Genomic DNA, 19,121 nt, shown 5'->3' on the forward strand with positions numbered 1-19,121 from the left:
AGATTCATAAAGCCGTATGTACGCCTGGTTCTGGAGTTTCAGGAATCTCAGTCACCGTGGAACCGGGTGCATGAGCCTCATTTCCATTAAAAATAAGCTTGAAAACGCACCTTGGATGGGGTTTTCTTCAAGGGTTGCTTTGTAGACTGCAAAAATAACAAGACAATCAGGGAAACTGTCAGAAAGCCTAAACAATGCTTTCCTTTTAGATTACATCTCACACTTTGTATGTAATCTCCTCATCATATTACCTGCAGCTCTCTCTGGAAAACCGTGTGTACGCCGGTCTGAGGTCTGTGTGAGGTGACACATTCTCTTCCAAAACTGAGAACCCTGAGCTTCTCCTGGTTTCTAAAGTGTTTTGGTTTTTTTTTTTTTATTACCTGTGAAAGTTTAGACTCCCTGCTCTATTCATAGTAGCTATGAAAACCTCCATACTCACCTTTTAAACTTTGTTGTCTTTTTTTTTTTTTTAATTGTTTTATTGCAATCCGCCTCCCTGTTTTTCCTACTTTTACTCTTTTTTGGCTGTGCTTTGAGTTGGCTCTCGTTTCAACAGTTTCAAGGTTTTTGTTTTCTTGCCCATTATTTTAATCACCTCGGCCAAGAACGTTGTGTTTGCAGTCCTGCTGTTTACTTGTTTGTCGTTCAGCAGTATTTCTGAAAAACTTGTTAACAGATTTCAATAAAATTAGGAAAAAAGACAGAACATGGTTAATATGCTCTGATGCAGAACCCAGATGTGCTTTTGGTTTGTTTGTTTTTATTTTTTTTGAAGAATTGTTGAACATTTTTACTATTTTCTGATGAGCTACTGCAATTTAAAGTTTATAAGCAACTTTTTTTGATTTCCTGAAAAATTGGAGTGTCTAACAATCAAAGAACTAAGTTGCTCAGACCATCTGGTCTATTCAGGATCTAAACCTTTCGTTCCTGGATCGTATGAGTGGCAGAACCTGGTCTAACCTGGTCAGACGGAGGTCTGATCAGTTCCCTTCAGGTTACATTGATTACCTCAGGCATGTCTTCGCTTTCATATTCTAGTTGCTTCTGTTTTGCTTCAATTGACTCTGAAACCTACCTTGTAACTTTATTTTGAAAGATTCCATTTAAATGAAGTTATTTGACTTATATTCTATATCAAAATGTCACACACTGTGCAGACTCTGCATCTATCTGTATTTGTCTTAACCACACAGATGTGCAGAAACCCTGCAAAAACCCAGACGCTGCTCCTGCAGTCACTTGCTGTCAATAAAGATAAATGTTTCTGAGACCTTGCGGGTTCTGCCCGTGACATTATAAATCCCCCCCCCCCTCCCCTCGCTGCTGGGCTTTGTTCGCCGGGGTGTGGTCCTCACTGAGGTCCTCAGAGAGTCTGACTCACTGATGTGATGAAGAGGCCTCAAAGCTGTCGCCACGAAGCCTCCCACTGTTATCTCTCATCTGAGCCGAACAGCGGGGAGTTTGGAGGCGATGCGGCGCTTAAACAATGAAATATGATCCGTAGCCTGAGGCTTGTCACCCCCCCACTGCCCTACACAACAAAGCCCTCCACTCCCTCGACATCCCAGCTTTAAACAAGACAAATGACAAAGGCACGCCAAGGGCAGCTCTGTGGTAACACGAGGACCCCAAGTATCAGCCGAGGAATTATCCTGCTAATCTCAATACGAAAGCGACGTCAGCCGGCTACGCTTTTATCTCCCACCTACGCTGTAAAACTTTAATGCGACGTCTGACTGGGATAACCCACAGTTTGCAAACTTCTGACATCAAACATTCTCCTCATTCTGCATGCAGAGGGCGTGTAAACAGGAATAATCCATGTGAGGCAGATCAGGGCTTGTCATGTCGAATATCACAGCCGTTGTCTGTAAGCTTCTTTCTTCGTGTTCGACTCTCAGTGCAAACTGCCACTTCCACTCTCTCTGTGTGTTCTGTACCAGTTCTGTCAATCATGTCGTCCTCACTGCATCCAGACAACCTGGCTTCCTGTCACCGTCACCCCCCCCTGTCTGTAGTTTCACTAAGTTGCCAAGGTAACGGGCGAATGCTGCACTATCAGTCATCTCTGCCTCGCTTCTGCTGATGGCATTCAGCCGTTTCCTGCGGCTGAAGCACGGGCCACCCAGTCCTCACTGAATAAAACGGCAGAAGCTGACATCTCAGCAGCAGATGGATTAGAGAAGGAAGTGCCTTTGCCTTAAACGGGAGAAACGCAATGTTTGACGCCACGGAGAGTCGCCGTCACGGTAGCAGCTCTTCCGTGAGGATGATGAGGCCTTCATCCGTCCCAGCACGCTGGTAGTCGCTGATGATAATTCATTCGTTCCTAAACTCATGTTATCCATCAAATCAACCAATAATCCAATCTATAAAAGTGTCCAATCAATCACACTGCTGTTTTTAACAGCCAGCCTCTAATCCTTTTCTATTAAATCAAACTGTTGTGGTGGTGGGTCTTCTACTGCAGGTCCAACAGCGCGGTGTGCATTTCCGTCGAGTCCCTCGGGGCGCCGGTGTCCTCAAGGCCTCCTGTTTCTCATCAGTCAGCCTCCCAGAGGTGTGACTGGCATTGCCACCTTCTCTCATTTGGAAGCCAACGATTTCCTGTTCGTGAGCCATTGATTTTCATTTGCATTGTTGATGGACGTGAAGCCGTTTGCAGAGGAACGCCAAAGTCGGAAGAATATAAACATTGCCTCAGCAGTGATTTTATTTTTTGTTTTTCCCACAAAGCCGCATCAGTTTAATATTCAAAGACGTTGGCTGACATTTACCGGTTTATGTTTTTAGAGCTTGTGATTCTTTATTAGGTCATGGTCAGGGAGTTTAAAGAATAAGCCTGGTGCTATTGTTATATTTTTCTTATTGCCCACAAATCCCATAAAAAGACCAAACGCTACAGAGTGTTAGTCCGTCTCTCAACACCTCCTGACTTCCCTCCTCTGTCTGTGGCCCTCAGCTCCGAGCCCATTGGCTCCTACCGAAGATGTAAATTTATTAAAAAGAAAAAGCTCAGTCATTTCCTACAACAGCTGCTCCCTTTAGTTTCTATCAAACAAACAGGACCAAACAGGGAACAGAGCATTTGCTGGGGACTATGTTCAGCGGCAGATTGATCCACATTTGAGGCTCTAGCGAGTATTTGCGGGAACGGGACGGTGTGTGTGGGACTGAGTCAGAACAAACGACGGTGTGTTCAGGGTTATGAAGGAACGTGTCACCCAGTAAAACACTGTGGCTCACTGAGGTGTTTTTAACAGTTTTTGAAAAGAGTGGAGCTCCGTGGCTCAGAGGAAGAAGCTACATCAGAATTTGGATACACACACAGTACTTGAATACATTCATCGTTGGTTTTGGGCTTTTCATGGAATTTGTTGACGATAATAAAAATACCGATTATCACCAGACTCCTCCTTTAAAACGCAACCAGAAAAAAAAAGGACGGAGGGCAGACACTGAAATAGGAGAAGGTGGGACTGAGGACATCTCCTCTGCTAAATTGGACCAAGTCCCCAATCTAAAAATATAAACGTCTACAGCCACAGACAGAGAAAAACAGCGACAGAGGGTAACCTCCATCATAGCTGTCTAGAAACTAAATCCTGAAGTCCTGAAGGATTAACAATCAATCTATGTCAGGGAAAGATATGTCTGGATGAACCACCAGAACCTCCAAAAATACAAAACCCTGAACGTACGACCGCACACAGCCGGGCCATTTATCACAGTTTCCACTGCAGAAAAGCAGGTTAACATGTAGGCTAAACTGTGTGAGTGCTAGAAAACTCACAGTGAGCAGGCTGGGGAATAGAACCAGAGCAAATGGATGACTCCCCGGCACATTTCTCCAACGTCCAACTCCCTACCGGACGGGTTTTTCTGCAGTAGTCCAGAGCATGACCTGCTGTTTGCCCCAATGCGACTGAGGGTCAACTGTTTAATAAACACAAAAAGCACACAACCTTTGAAAAACGCAAAGAATTGAGAACATAATTGGTACTACTCCACTAAAGCTTTGAATCCTGAAAAACGGTTGTCGTTATCTCACAGGATAAATAATATTAAATTATAGTCACGACCCTGAGATAACAGGGTTCAGATAAATAAGCAGCCACAGCCACTATGTGTTTTTCTGTTGTGACAAATAAAAGATTTTAAAATGAGTCCATGCTAACCGTAGACGAACTGCTTCAAAACAATGCGAATACTTCGGTTAAAATAACGTGACTACTTCATCAACATCAGGCAGCCAAGCAAGTGGTTCAAACCCACACAACTTAATTTGAAATTCTAATCGGGAATTTCTACAAAAATATCGACCAAAATAACCAAATATCTCAAAGGCTGAATGTGTACAAATTGAGGCATGAGACATCCAGAGTCCATTTCACCTAATAATGTAAACCCAAAAGAATGTCATATTAAATTTGAATATTTCAAACACTAACAGTCAAAGCTTCAGTTTGGCCCCGGAGTAAATCAGCAGTAACGCGACGTCGTAAAGTTTTCGCACAGAGCAGAAAAATGTTTTATCTGACTTTGAACCTACTTAAGCGAAAGTTTAAGGGGAATACTGCGAAAATCAGAGCTCATAAGCTGATTACCAAACGTAATCAGAGCCTCCGAGTGCATGGAAACTCAATCAGCAGTCTGGCTCTGAGAGCTAAGAGCTGACATCGAAAAACTTAAATTTACTCAAGGTTTATGTCATCTTAATTTGTCATCATTACCTTGAAAATGAACTGCAAAGAGCTGTAATTTAATGGACCGGGGCTGTGAGGTGTATTGTATTGCAGTACATTTTCTCTCTCTATAAAACCATGTATTGATTCAGCAGTAAAACTGCACTCAAAATCCCCGTTTGCGGTTATATAACTCACAGATATAAAAAGAAATTCCTCAGCTAATTCTTTATGACAGACTGCCGCTGGTCAGAGTGTATGATGACAAAATGAAAATAAATATCAATCTGAGGGAAACTGAGGCTTTATTAAAAGTTTAAGAGCAGGGATTCTTGTCAAGTCTTCAGTGCGTTGGCGCTCTATTTAAATCCCAGCCCCGGTTTTAAGGCTGCACCACCACATGGCTGATTAACATAACCGTGTTAAAACAGTGGTGACACAAAGCCTGCTGGGAGCGCCGGGTCCACAGGAAAGCCTCCCGGCAGCAGAAGAATTAGCCTGGATCAAAGCTCATTTCCAGCGTGGGGTTAAAGGAAGTGGAGCAGCTGTGACTTCCAGCTCAGCTCCACACGTCGCACTTAAACCCGTTTACACATTCAGATGTACTGATGCTGTCTAGCTTAATGTTTTCCCTTCACACTGGGAGAGATTGCTGAGAAGCAACGGTTTTTCTACTGCAGGATGGGGCTCAAGGACACCTCACCAGCAGGAGTTACTGAAGGACAGAGTTACACCTTTTATCCCGAAGACACACCGTCAACCTGCGTTATTCAACATAGGAGAGACCATGTTCATCACGTGTCGATCAGAGCAGCTGACAAACGGGCCTGAAAATGTCCTGCATCAAAGCTTTTCGCTGGGACTAACAAGTCCAACGAAACTAAACGAAAAACGTCATTTGTTGCTATCCACCACAACAACATGAGCATTTCTGATCTGACTTCCCTGTCAGCAGGATGACAGTGAGGTATTCGTATGCACCCTAGTATCGTGGTTCTGAGTCTTATCCTGGTTTTGATCGCATTCGGGACACGGCGTTCACAAGGGACGCCAGAAACCTGGTTATTCATAACCCTGTGTAGATTATTTCCAACAGTATCTGGGTTTCTGATCATCTGTGTGCAGTTGCCTTGATTTCTCATCATCTCAGCCACTGTGATCTGTACCATAAACTATAACCACGATACTCTGACATGCCACCTCTTTGGCCACGGCTCGGTTAGGCTTTGCCAACTAAAACTACTTGATTAAGGTTGAGGCAAGATCATGTTGACGGGAACCATTATTGACTGTCAGTAGGACACCAAGTCTCCCATATTAAAATCTCCTCCTGGGCTCTATTTCCGCACCGGCGCACAGCAGCGCACTGGTGAACTGGCGTCTTCCTGCGGCAACAGTGGGAGGAGAGGCCGGAGGAGGGTGTGGTGACGCCAATCCAAGAATTAGTGCAATTTGCATGGTCCGACGTCCACCGGTTCAGAGCAGGTCAACTGCTCCGGGCACGTTTGTTCCATAGTATTTCGGTCACTTTATTCATTGAAATCATATAAAACTCCGTAAAACGATCTGCTCATCTTTCCACTTTTATTTTATGTTTTTCAGCCAGAGACAAAAAAGTTTTATTCCGATTACAGCATCAATGCTAGCCAGACAGAATAAAGATGGGGGGTTCTTACTAGCGCTGTAATCCGCGACGGCTGTTAGGCAGTCTATACCGAAGGCCTTTCCTTTACCCTGCTGACTCCCTACAGCCGTCTGAAGGCAGCAGGTACCTGTTCCATCTGGAGTCTCCGACAGAAGTGGTGGTACACAGCGTCGAGACACCGTTACACACAGCAGATCTGCTGGTTAAATTTGGTGCAACCGGGTCCAGATTGTTGCATAGTAACCACAGAAAGGTTCCTGCCAGGTAAAAGAAAACTTACCGGCAGGTCGTGTCACTTTTTTCCCCAGGTCACAAATAACTGATGCTGTCACTGCTTCTCTCTCTTTTAGCCTGGCTGTGTCAAAACACAACACGTATTAAAAACCATCTGGAAATGACATACACTGTGTGCAACACAGTTTTTTTTATTTAATGATAACTGTTAAATTTAACCTGAATAACTCATAGTATAACAACCTTCAATTAAAGCTTTGCGGCAGTTTTGTTAAAAAATATCATAACTTAGATTTTATTCATACACACAGTGTGTGGATTAACTACCAGCAGCATCTTACTATACTGTATAATGCAATGCAATGTAACCGCACCAATACATCAATACTCTCTCCAGATTGATGAAAAAGTTTAATCCTTTTTGACACCCTAACAAAACCAGAACATTATAAACCTCAAAAAGGCAGTATTTATTGTCGGGCTGACTGTATATCCGTTCTTGTTATTGTGTCCACCCCCTCTGTGTAGTTCTTTCAGAATAATGCACAAACTCAAACAAAGCCACATTCAGCAAACCAAGCACCTTCATGAGAATGAAAGTTAAAAGAAAAGGGATGAGAGAGGGCTGTGTGCATTTTTGTCATAAAATATAAAACTGCACCCTGATAGGTTCTTTTCCCACCTGCTGCCTTCGGCATTAATGTACAGCCTTCATGGTGCCCTCAATATGTCAACTGACTAACGGCGTTGGGAGGCAGGGATGCGCTGCCGCTAAACGGACGGACGTGGAAATATTATGCGTGGAGGTAATTCCCGGCTGGCTCGGGGAGGAGATGCGTGTGAGCGGCAGGCTGTTGGCTTTGATGTGGGTACGAGGGAGAGGAAGGAGGCGAATCCCCGAAAGAGGAACAACACCCACCGTGGTTGGACAACGGCGACGCATCCTGCTACCCCGCAAGCATCACAGCGGAGAGGGGGAGAGGCAGAGAAAATAGAAGAGACAAATGAGTTTGTCTCCTTTATCAAACAAACAGTCTATTTTATCTCTCTAATTACTGCAATATTGTGAATGTGTAGTGTGCAATGGCAAAATGTAGCATGTTCTAAATTTGCTACATGAACGTGGTTAGACAACACACCACATTCAGATTCAGTAGCTCAACAAAGTCGTCAGGATTCCTCTTGTGGGAATCGTGAATGTCTTTGTGAAAATGTTGTGCCAATCCGTCAAGCAGATGTTGAGATATTCCATAGAATAGAAAGTTAACACTTTGACCTGCTGGTGGCGCTACAGGAAAAGTCAAAGGGTGACAACAGTCTTAAAATTCATCCTCTGGGGACAGTGAATATCTGAGCCAAAAATCACATGACAGTCCATTAGTTGTCAAGATATTTCACTAAATATCCAAAAATGTCAGAGGATGATCAAAGTCGGCGGGTTTCATCCTCTGGGGACCACGAACGCTTGTACAAACTTCACGACAGTCCCTCCGACAGATATTTCGGACTGGACCAAAGTGTTGATCTAAAGTTCAGTTTGATCCCGTGAAATCAAGTGGGTATCTTCATGGTCATGTCACGGTCTTTTCAGGGCGAAACTCCTATTTTGCGTTTCCACGGGCAGTTTTTCTTTGCTGAGCGGCAGTGAGGGATACATGGTTGTGGTCGCAGGGTTGTTGCTAGAGAACAGCACCGCACGGCCATAAGCCGACATCCGACTACTCGGACACAGATCCCACCAGATTTGTGTAACTCAGACGGCTGAAGCCTCATATTAGCTTCAACTTCTTTTTTTTCTTCTTCTTCTTTTTTTTTTTTTTTACAGCCCCCTGCTTCTATGAACAGAATGAGGAGTTATGAGAATAGAAGACTGAATCCATCCATTTACTGTGGAAGAAGAAAAAATCAAAACAAAAAAAAAACCAGCCTATTTTATTTCTGAGAGAGATTCTTGGAGCCAGCGTCCAGCAGCTATTAGTGCTTCTGCTGCTTGTGGTTTTGGTTACGTCCAGACTCGAGGCCGAATGTGAAAATAATTTGTTTTTTTTAACCGCACTATACTTTGCACTACAAAACAGTTTTCAGAGGTGTCAAGCAAGCACCAGTAAACGCACCTGTACGTCTCCCTCACAGTGATGCCTGGACCGGACGAGCTGCTGGAGGCCTGAGGAGTGTTTTTTCCTCTTTAAGACCGAAGCCACTCTGGGCCTATTTAATTAGTGAGGCTTTAATACCAATTTAATGGAAATTAGTTTCAGACCCCCACATGGATTCCACGTGTAGTCTTATAGATTAGGGACCCCCAGCTATTCTCTACCAACTGTGCTATAATTATAGTTTGTACTGAGAGAAATAATGGACTCTAACTTATTAATGTAAATATGACTTACAGTTGCTCATCATGTGTATTTAGGGCACATTTATGTATCTCCATGCTCTGCTTTTTATTACCGCATCATTGTTACATACTGCAATATATTTTCAGTTTTTTTCTTATATTTTCTGATGATAAACACTCTCCATTTGATCTCTGACTTGTCTCGGTAAATCCATCTGGTGTGATTGTGCACTCAATAATAATCCTCTGATCCATTCTTTTTTTTCCCGCATAATCCCATTTCAAACTGTGTATTTAACATGTTGACAATTCCATTTCTTACATTTTCTCTTTTCTTGCTCAAGGCTTTTTTCGCCTCATTTCAAACTAGACCAGCGTTGCGGCAGTTCTGACCTTTCAAAGGCTGAAATGTCGTCTTTTTGATTATAGACCCTCCATCCGTTCAATTACTTTGATATTTATGACTGACTATAAAAAAAAGAATTATTTAACAAAAGAATAAATTAATTTAAAAAAAAAAACATGACTGGCTAAATGTTTAGCAGAAAACTTGAACACCAGCACCTGCTGAAAACTTGCAGAGGAAACATTTGAAGCAGCTTAAATGTCTTAAAATGTTGATTATTGAGGTGCTGAAAGGAGTTGAAGCGTCAGATGAAGTGTAAACGTTCAAATGAGTAACTGTCAGGTCAAGTGTTGGTTAAACTATAAATACTTGCAGACATATGTTTCTCGATTTTTCAAGAATTTAAAGGAATAGTTTGACATTTTGGGAAATATCTTTATTAGCTTTCGTGCAGAGACTGCGATGAGAAGACTGATATCACTGCAGGGGAGTTTTTGAACCTTGGGCAGAGCCATGGTAGCTGCTTCCCCCTGCTTCCAGCCTTTATGCTAAGCTACGCTAATCTTCTCCCAGCTCTAGCTCCTTATTTAGCATACAAACACAAGACTGGTATCTATCTTCTCATCTAACTCTCTGCAAGAAGGCAAATAAGTGTATTTCCCAAAATGTTCAAAATGTTTTCTTATTGCTTAAAACACACTGTGATGTATTTGTAAGTGGCTCTAAGCGCTTATCAATTATTTGTTAACAACTATAACTCCTTCTGTGGACACAGAATAGTGGAGGCTGCTGCACAGACAGATCATGAACAACAGTATCGTAGTCTATACATAAAACACATCTTCATAGGAAAATTGTAATTGCTGACAGATACTGTACATTAATAAATATTGAAAGAGCTGAGTACAGCTACATTATAGTCTGTTGAAAACCATTTATTGAATGTTTGTATATTGCTAATAAATTATAAACGGGTTACCGTTGAAACACTCACAGCAGTTAAGTGAAAGTGAAAAAGAAAGTGAAAAAGGGGACAGTCCTCTGAGGAAAAACGACAGAATCAGCCGTTTCAGCGTTAAAGCCCCCAAACACCGTTTGTTTACCTCCAGAGACCGAACCCTCTGGCAGCCTGGAGGAAGTCCGGTGTCGGCGTCAGAGAGGGATGGGTCAACAAAACACCGGACTGTAACCTGGCAGATCACTGTTTGTTTCCCGTTTTCTACCAACAGTTCAGTCAACATCGGTTTCTTCTAAACATGCCCACAATCATTCACTTACCTTAACCAAGTGGTTATTATTGTAATTCATGATGACGAAGGTCCCCTAACCTACACAGAGTAGTAATTTTTTAGCCAAACCATGACGTTTCTAACCCCGTGGTTTTTGTGTCTAAACCTATCCAACATGTGTAACACTTTTTGTAGCTGCTGACTGGGGCACCAGGTCAGAAAACGCTTCCTCTAAAAGGCACAAAATTATGTCCTCGTGTCCACCATCATGTCCTCTCGATGCCCACCATGTCTTCCGCGTTTTAGTCACGTGACAGACAGTCAAATGTGCGCGCGCACACACACGCACATACGTTTGTCTTTCAACAATTGTGAGGGCCACTTGTGGACATAATGCCCCTGACCCCAACATATTTCCAACGTTAGCCTCAAAGCCAAGTCTTAACTTTCAAAAAGTCCTTTTGAAGAAGGGGGGACTGGACAAAAAAGGAGAATGTCCTCAATACGACTCACACACACACGCACACACACACACTTCGAAAACAGGCCCTTTCAGAGAGGAATCCATTAAATCTCAGTGTTCAGCTGCTAAACAACAGTGATAAGGTCCCTCCACTCTCTGCTTTACGTATTACACCTGATTATTTGCTAGCTAATTAGCGATCGGCGAGGCCATAAATCTTAACTGTAAGAAGACGTGAGTACTTAATTTCCTGCTCTGCTGAACAGGAATCTGACCACATATAAATATATAAAACTAGCTGCTGAGCCCTGAGACGCCACGGCTCGTTCCGCTCATTTCCTTGTCACCGTCTCCTTATGAAACACGTCGAAGGAGGCGGCTGCCGTCTGACGCATGACAGCAGATTAAACCATGTGAGAAAATATGACAAAATGGAGGAAGCGGTGCGAACATACTGTATGAAGGTGTGGTGAGCTCGTTGGGTATGACGGATGGTGGAAAGCAGAGTCCAGTGTATTTGGTTCTACTCACATCATTCAAGGGTACAAACGTATGAACGCATGACATTATTTCTTGCTAAAAATCAATTACCTTCTGAAAGTGTTCTCCATTTTATCGCCTCTTCAAATGTAATTTCCCTAATATTATTTGCGTGACTTTTTTTTTTTTTTTGGCCTTGAAGCATGTTAAAATCTGCTTTTAACAGTACGCAACAATGAATTTCGATTCATCAGATAAGGTGTTTCTCTCTGTTACACTGAGGCTTGAGATGAAATGTATGGCGTATCCACACACATTTACCATTGAATGAAAGTCCTGTTGTATTTATCTGTTTTATTAAATTTATTAAACTTGTTGCAGTCTGCCAGCCTCTCTTAATGTGCAGGACTGATGATTATTAGATGGTAGGAGCTCGATTTTACTGGGATTTACACGAGCCTGAAAAGTATGGCGAGCATTTGTACGGAAGCCCAACATTCATGTTAAATGAATTTCGCTGTTGTCTACAGCAGATACATGAAAAACCGGGTTAAAGTTTTGATTTTAAACTACGAAAAAAGAAAACTTTTGTCAGGGGGCCACATATTGTTGTTGAGGGGCCAGATTTGGCCCGTGGGCGGCCATTCGCCTGCCACTGCCTCTCTTAAGGACTCATCTACTTTAGTGACACACAAGACCCACAGGAAAGGCAAGAAATACTGAGCCAGACACCACACGACCACCTGTCAAGACACGGTAATCTTCGGTAATCAGCCCTCCTTGCTATATAATGACGGGTTCAGACTCCGCGATATTTTTGCCTTTCGAGATGTCTACTGCGTCAGATTAGGTGATCGTAGCGTCGGACTTGGCTGAGAGACGTGTCAGACTACAAGTCTGACTCCAGTAAGTCAGAGCTCGCTGTCCTTCACGACTTGTGTGACGTACAGAGGGGCCACCTTCAGTTTCGCCCAAGAGCACGAACTTCATCACTGCTCTTTTGATTCGTCCCATTTACAGGCGTGTAGTGAAGAGCGCTCTGTGCTCCTACCGGTCGACGTCGCTGAACGTTCTGTAGAAGCTGCCCACGCTTGCTGAGATCATCTGGTAAAATCATGTAGCCTGAGCCGAGCGTAACAGACTCTCATTTGTACTCCCATACGTGGTGAAGGTTTTTAGTCTGACGGTAGCCTCATTTCTGTGTCGACACCTCAACGACGCAGGCAGAGAACAGGGGTTACATTAAGAGTCACCTCAAAATGTATTTACTCAAAACCTTTAGACAAACCTTCTAATCAACCTTCTTAAACAAAATGAATCAAAAATGTAATTTGTTACGTATTTCAGACACATCAGCTATGAATCCAAATTATAAGTCCATTACTCAACGTGCACTGTCTCCACCTTGACGCCTCAAACACAGGATTATTTATTTTACACCTTTCACTTCCCCTCATTATTTCTGCATTGCTGTTTTTCCTGTGTTCCCCCTTCTCATCATTTGCATCTGTTTGTCATCTTGTTCGAGTTGACGTGCTTTCAGAAGCCCCACAGGCTTTTTATGTTTCCTCACCTGAACAGTTTGTACTTCATTTCGTCTCTCTTTTTTTTTTTTTTTGGCTTCTCCCCAGTGTGTTTTAGCATTTGTGAAAAATCAACTTTAGAAAACAAAAAACAAAAAACTAAACATGCAGTGTCTGCTTTAACCTCTGGAGACTTGAGTGAAGGAGGCATGTAGGTAAAAAAATAACAAGAAGAAACGCAGTCTTTGTAATGAGCTGAAATGACACTCGTTGTTAAAATGAAGTGTCGCAGGGATGAAAACATTCTCGCAGGGCTGCAGAAGTCTGAATGCTGTCAGGGATGCACATTTATGGAGATTTTTAGCTTCTGATTTAGTTCTGAACTTTAAAAAAAATAGTCTCTGCTGTAGATTACAGAGGTGGGAGAGAGACCAGTTATCGTAGCAGTCAAGCTTATACTTTCTCTAGTTAGAACAATAGCCAGGGAGCTAAATTACACCGAGGTTTAAAATCTACCACACGCCTCCCTCGAGGAGCCGAAGACAGAATCTGAGCTCTGCTGCGTGAACCGCGACAAATCTGCACAGCAGGTCGCATTTCCCCAACATTAAAACTATCTTGGAGGGAGGATTTATTACAGGTCTGCTGTATTAGACTGCATTAGTTATAGTTAGGTGGATCTAATTAACTGACAACTGAAATGTGTTAGGGGCATGTTGCAAACAACGGAGGTTTCAAAATATTCAAAAACAATGGCTTTGCCTTCGCTAGCTCTCAAGGACACAGACACCGTGTTTTCATGAGAAACACTGAATATAAACATAATTTAGCTGCAGCGTTTAAAATTAGGTAAAGTTATGCGTTATCATAATACTAAAGCTGCTTGTGTTAAATATGGCGAATTCTTTGCTAGGAAGGGAAGCTTCTGCTCTTAAAAAAAGCTGGGATCTGCCTCTTTAATATACCCCTCTACAGGGGGGAGTGCAGGAAAACCACCTGGTTCACAGGCTACTGAGAGTGTTAATCAGAGCATTGGTATATCCCTGCCCTGGAGCCGGTTTCAGCAACCGTTCAACCAAGTTCAGACTTAGCCTGGTTCTAACGTAACTCTTTACCAAGTGGAGGTTTACACACCACTAAATTAAATTGCTAAAGTTGCACTGCGCCACATAAAACCGGTTGTTGTGTAGAGATTGGATGTTACTAAGTAGCATCAACTGTAACGCTCAAGGGAGACTGGACACAAAAGTCACTCAAGTGTCACACAGCCGTTTTCTGTTGACCCGATGTTAGTCTGCACATCTGCATTGAGTGGATTCTGCCATTTACAGAGTTTATGTCACCAGGTAGAGGTTTCAATCCGGGACCCCACCCAGATTCCCTCTGTGTTTCCCCAGGGCGAGCCAAACGTGTAACCCTGGCAGGGTTAGTGTCTTGGACTGGTTCTGACTCTGTGCTCAGTGAGCGGAGAAAAGGCGCTAAGACAGCTGCTCGGAGCTACAGATGTTTGTCTGCTGTCACCGAGCTCGACGCCGCAGAGGAAAGAAGCTCGGCTCCTTTGAAGGTTTCCACGGCTGCAGAGTTTTCAATGAATATTCATAGACCGTGAAACTTCACCAACGCTCCAATCAACACCCCTTTCCCCTGCTGGTCCACGATGGCTGTCATCAAACCCTTGAATGTAAACAAAAACCATGCGAGCCATCAGCAGGAACTCCATTCATCTCTAGTCACGCCGATTTATAACCCGCATTAAACATTTCCTCCCCAACCTGGAGAAAATGATGTTTTGCAGAAATCAGCTCTGAGGCCGCTCAGAGGCAAATGATTCTGTTCACAGCCGAACATAAAATCAATCAGGTTTGTAATGGTCTGCGCTGAGAGCATGATAAACACCCATGGCAGTGCTCAGCTCTATGTACGCCCGCTCAGAAATACAGGGACACGATCATTTTCCTTAGCCAGCTCGCACCGAAAATGAAAGGGGTTCTGTATATAAGATATTACTCTGTGGACTGGCATATTCCCTTAAACAATTTTTCTTTAATATCAGTGCCAATTATAAGCAGGAGTCAGTCTCCCCTGCAGTGTTGCCATATCGCATTTGAAATTTAAATCCGAGACAATATTGTTGGCGAATGATAGATACAGCTTTGTGAGGGATTTTAACAAAATCCCCGGCGATGAGGCGAGTCGATACAGATCTGTTTCTCATGTGGACGACTCCACTATCTGTTGCTTTGAGGAAAAATCCCCTCCTTCAAAGGGCTGGCAGGTAAAGAGGTGGCATTAAGATGGGAAGACAATCAGACAAAAAGGCAGAGGGAGGGGGTTGAGGTGCACAAAGCTGATAATGCCATGAAGGTGGCAGGTTGAATCTAAATGTCAAAGTGGCTCTGAGCTCAGATGAACTCCACAGAAACCAGTGTCTCCATTTCCCTTTTTTAGCTCTATATACTTAGTGCCTGTCCATCTGTGTGATGCTGCACCGCTGGATCATTACTCTCAAGACCTCCACAAGAAGTGGGGCTCCTCCTTAATTCAGTGACAACACGAGAGCTAAATGTGAGCAGCTCTCGGCCTCAGAATAGGTTAAATTACCGTTCTCTCCGGCTCTCTGCGATGCCAGGAATAGACTTTCAGAAACATCTCTTTTCCCACAAAAACAAAACAGCCTTTCCCAAACACAGAGAGTCTCCCATCGAGGGGTAATTATGGAAGTAGGTTTGTCCTCCTGTCGTCAGTCTGTGTACTCCTCAGGCTGCACAGCGAACACCTCAAACGGAAAAAACCGACAGCATCGTCCTCACGCTATCAAACAGCTCAGAACGACAGTCATATCTGCCAATTTCCTTGTGTGAAATCTCACTTTGGCTGGTCTCGGAGCAGCTGGCAGAGCTGCGGCTTCTCCGAGTCTGAACAGGTTGAAGCATTGTGACTTTCACAGAAACGAATCATTAATGGAATAGCAGATGTCGGGGACTGAGGACGGACGTCTGAGAGCCTCCGGGGCTGCGCTCGGATGGAAAAACTCAGGCAAAGTGTGTCTAACGAGCCGTCCGTGACGTTTGGTTGCACTGTACCTGCCTGCACCGCATTATTTTTCTGTTAAGTTTGGTCCACAGCTGGCTTCGGTTCAGCCGCACTGGAAGCCTGTTGGTGACATAAGGTTTGCGGTGTTGGCTCACTTACAAAGGCCCCTGCTGCAGCGCTGAACAGGAAAGTGATGGAAAAGGAAATCGCACCTATGCTGTACGACAGCCGGAGCGGTACGAGTGCGTTTGTGATGACAAAACAATCAAAACAACAACCCAACAGTTTCAGTCCCAGAACACGCCTGTGCTTTAGCCCGGAGGCGGGGGCATGCTTCTCGCAACATACTGAGACTTCTGGATGCGCAACAGCGGTTTCAGATGAAACGCACAAGAGAAAACAGTTTGTGTGAGGTAAAACACAAAATGTGGAGCAGCACATAAAAACAACACTGTGGAGGTCAGAATATTTGGGGTTAACTCTGAATTTAGTTGGACCTAAGCTGCAAACACCTGGTGGAAAACCGGCGTTGTGCTCGACACAGTGGCTCACGCAGCAGGTCTCTCCACTGGAAATAAGGGACATTTTGGTGGAATGTCTTGATAAGCCCAATTGTGTTTTTTGCTTAATTTCACCAGCACCCTCCTTTTCAATCCTTTAATGCATTATGTTTTTTGTGTTTTATTACCTGTGTCACAAAATAAAAATAAAAATAAATCATTTTTATTGACACATGGTTTCCTCTCCACCAAAATGTTAGTTTTCCAAACATTTCTTCATGTATTTATGACCTTACTAATGTGTGATACAGCCACATTCACCTTAGTAATAAACAGTACAACAGAAATGATTGATAATTGATAACAGACGAACACGCCGTGTCACATGTTCATTCGTTTATTACCGTTTCTTTTGTTGCTACTAACAGTAGGTCTCAGCCTCCGTCACAAGTCAGAAGTGTCTTTCTCTCTCGTTTTACTCAGAAACTGCCCGTGGTGAACCATCACTCTCTGCAACAGCGTTTGGATTACGGTCGACTTAGTTATAGCACAAGTAAAGAAGGTGCAAGTGAACAAGGAGGCGAGTTTCTTGGGACACCAGCTACTTGCAACGCAGCCGCCAGTGTCGACTTTACATTCAAACGTACGATCAAACAGAGAAATCATTCAGCTGGTAAACACACTGACGTGGTTGAACCCCACTGAGATTAATTACACGTGGATTCGTCATGAGCCCCGCGGCTCAGTTGTCTCTGTTGACAGAATTCAAACCTAGCTTCAAATGACCTGTGCCTAAATATTTCACAAGCCTCTGGTTGGCCGAAAGCTCTAACAAATCAATTAGCTTGTTGCTGTCAGCCCTGTTTGCATTTGCCACAGTGCCGCTTGTCATTAGCATCCAAAAAAATCTGATTTACAAAAGTAAGATGCCTTCAAAAAGCTACAATATCGGAACAATAGCAAAAAAAAAAAAGCATAGCAGGTACTTACATCCCCTCAAAAAAGTGTGTCTGCTATGAGCTTGGGCTCAGCCACACGGTGTCATCAAGTTTAAAGTAGTGAAATATCACTGCTACACCAAAAGCCCGGCTTTGACAGCCTGACCAAAACAAAACAAAACAAAAAAAAGGTATCATTTATATGAATTACTCGTCTCTCTGTAGCCATGAAAGGCCAGATAAAGACTGGTCCTATTGTTCCCAGAAAATAAGATTTCAAAAGCAGTTCCAATTTAAAAAGAGCAAAGCAACATAAAAAATGTCCTCAATACATTTGACATTATTGCTCCTAAACTTTTTAAAATACTGCTGCCATTTCTGATCAGACTGTTCTCGGCTGATAGTTCTTACTTCACTTTATCATCTGATATTTGGTGAATATTTTGTTGGAAGTTTTGTTGCAGTTTCACTTCTTGACAGTGTCATTTCAGAGAGCCTCCTGCTTGTCTGTGGCATGTTGTCTTCATGTCTCACTATTCGTTTGCACCTTGGCCTCAGAGAGGAACGACGTCTGGTTTAACTACGAATAATGCCACATAACAAGAAGTTGAATGACACATGTTAAATCCAACCACAGTTGATGACTGGCTTGAAATTATCAAGAGATTGACGAGAACGAAAGAATAACTCTTCCACTTAAACTGAGAAAGGATTCAGTCATTACAAGATGGACGAAATGGAGACTATAATTACATGACTGTCGGTTTCTCTCTCTCACCTCGTTGTCATGTTGCTGTTTTCTTGTTCCCTTGTAAGATTTGTAAAGACACTTAGGCGTCCAAGAGCGAATGTTAAGTTTTGAAAGTATTCCTGCACTGCTATACAAGTGTAAGCTGCTCTGTGTTTTGTGATGTGGAATTCAGGTGGTTGTAGAGTTCCAGTGTTTTAGATCAGTGAAAATAGTTTCTACAGTAAAACCCTTGTACAGCTGCTGGAAACATCTGGACCATTGTCCAGGTCATTTAAATTTGGCCAGTTATCGTACAGTAGACCGTTCCACTGAGTGAAGGACACACCTGAGGCGTGGAAGTCCTTTTTAAAACCATCAAATGACTTACCTGCAACCGGCAGCTTCATGAATACGTTGAGTGTTTTCTAATGAAACCGTATGTTACTCACATGACGGAGACGATGTCGCCTCGTTGGACCTGGTAGTTCCTCACGCTCCAACGGTTCAGGAGGACGACGTCGCACTCCGACCCCCCCTCCGGGTTCAGGAACGGCTGTACATACAAGCAAAGACACACAGAAACAGAAATTCAGTTCGTATAAATCTGAACACAATGTACACGTTCATATGCACACACACCTGGCAGACATCCCGCTCTCACACGCACTATGTAAATATGAACAACAGATGAGAGGACAAACGCGCATGAGCTGGTGAGCGGCGGTTAGTCAAGGTGTGATAGACCAGAACTAAACAATCTAAATATAGTTTGGTCAAAAGGTCGACAACACCCACCCACACACACACACACACACCGGTTTCATTACACCTGTTCATCTGGAAACACACACAGAGACCGACCGTCTTGTAAGAGCTACCACTAAATAAAAAAGCCACGGTAGCTTTTCAGGCGAACATCTAACATGTAGGAGCAGCTCTCAGCCAGACGCTCGGGCAGTGATGGAAAATAA

General features: G+C 43.3%; 1 protein-coding gene across 2 annotated transcripts in view; it reads right to left on the reverse strand.

The window, feature by feature from the left end:
* Nucleotides 1-19,121, reverse strand: part of immp2l (inner mitochondrial membrane peptidase subunit 2) — a 152,718-nt gene that overhangs the window by 106,755 nt on the left and 26,842 nt on the right. For both annotated transcript variants that reach the window (XM_040133112.1, XM_040133113.1), the window contains exon 3: nt 18,600-18,703. In XM_040133112.1, coding sequence (XP_039989046.1) covers nt 18,600-18,703 — 104 coding nt within the window. The remainder of the gene's footprint in view (nt 1-18,599; nt 18,704-19,121) is intronic.

This window comes from Xiphias gladius, chromosome 8 (genome assembly GCF_016859285.1).
Source record: "Xiphias gladius isolate SHS-SW01 ecotype Sanya breed wild chromosome 8, ASM1685928v1, whole genome shotgun sequence".
Taxonomy (NCBI): Eukaryota; Metazoa; Chordata; class Actinopteri; order Istiophoriformes; family Xiphiidae; genus Xiphias; species Xiphias gladius.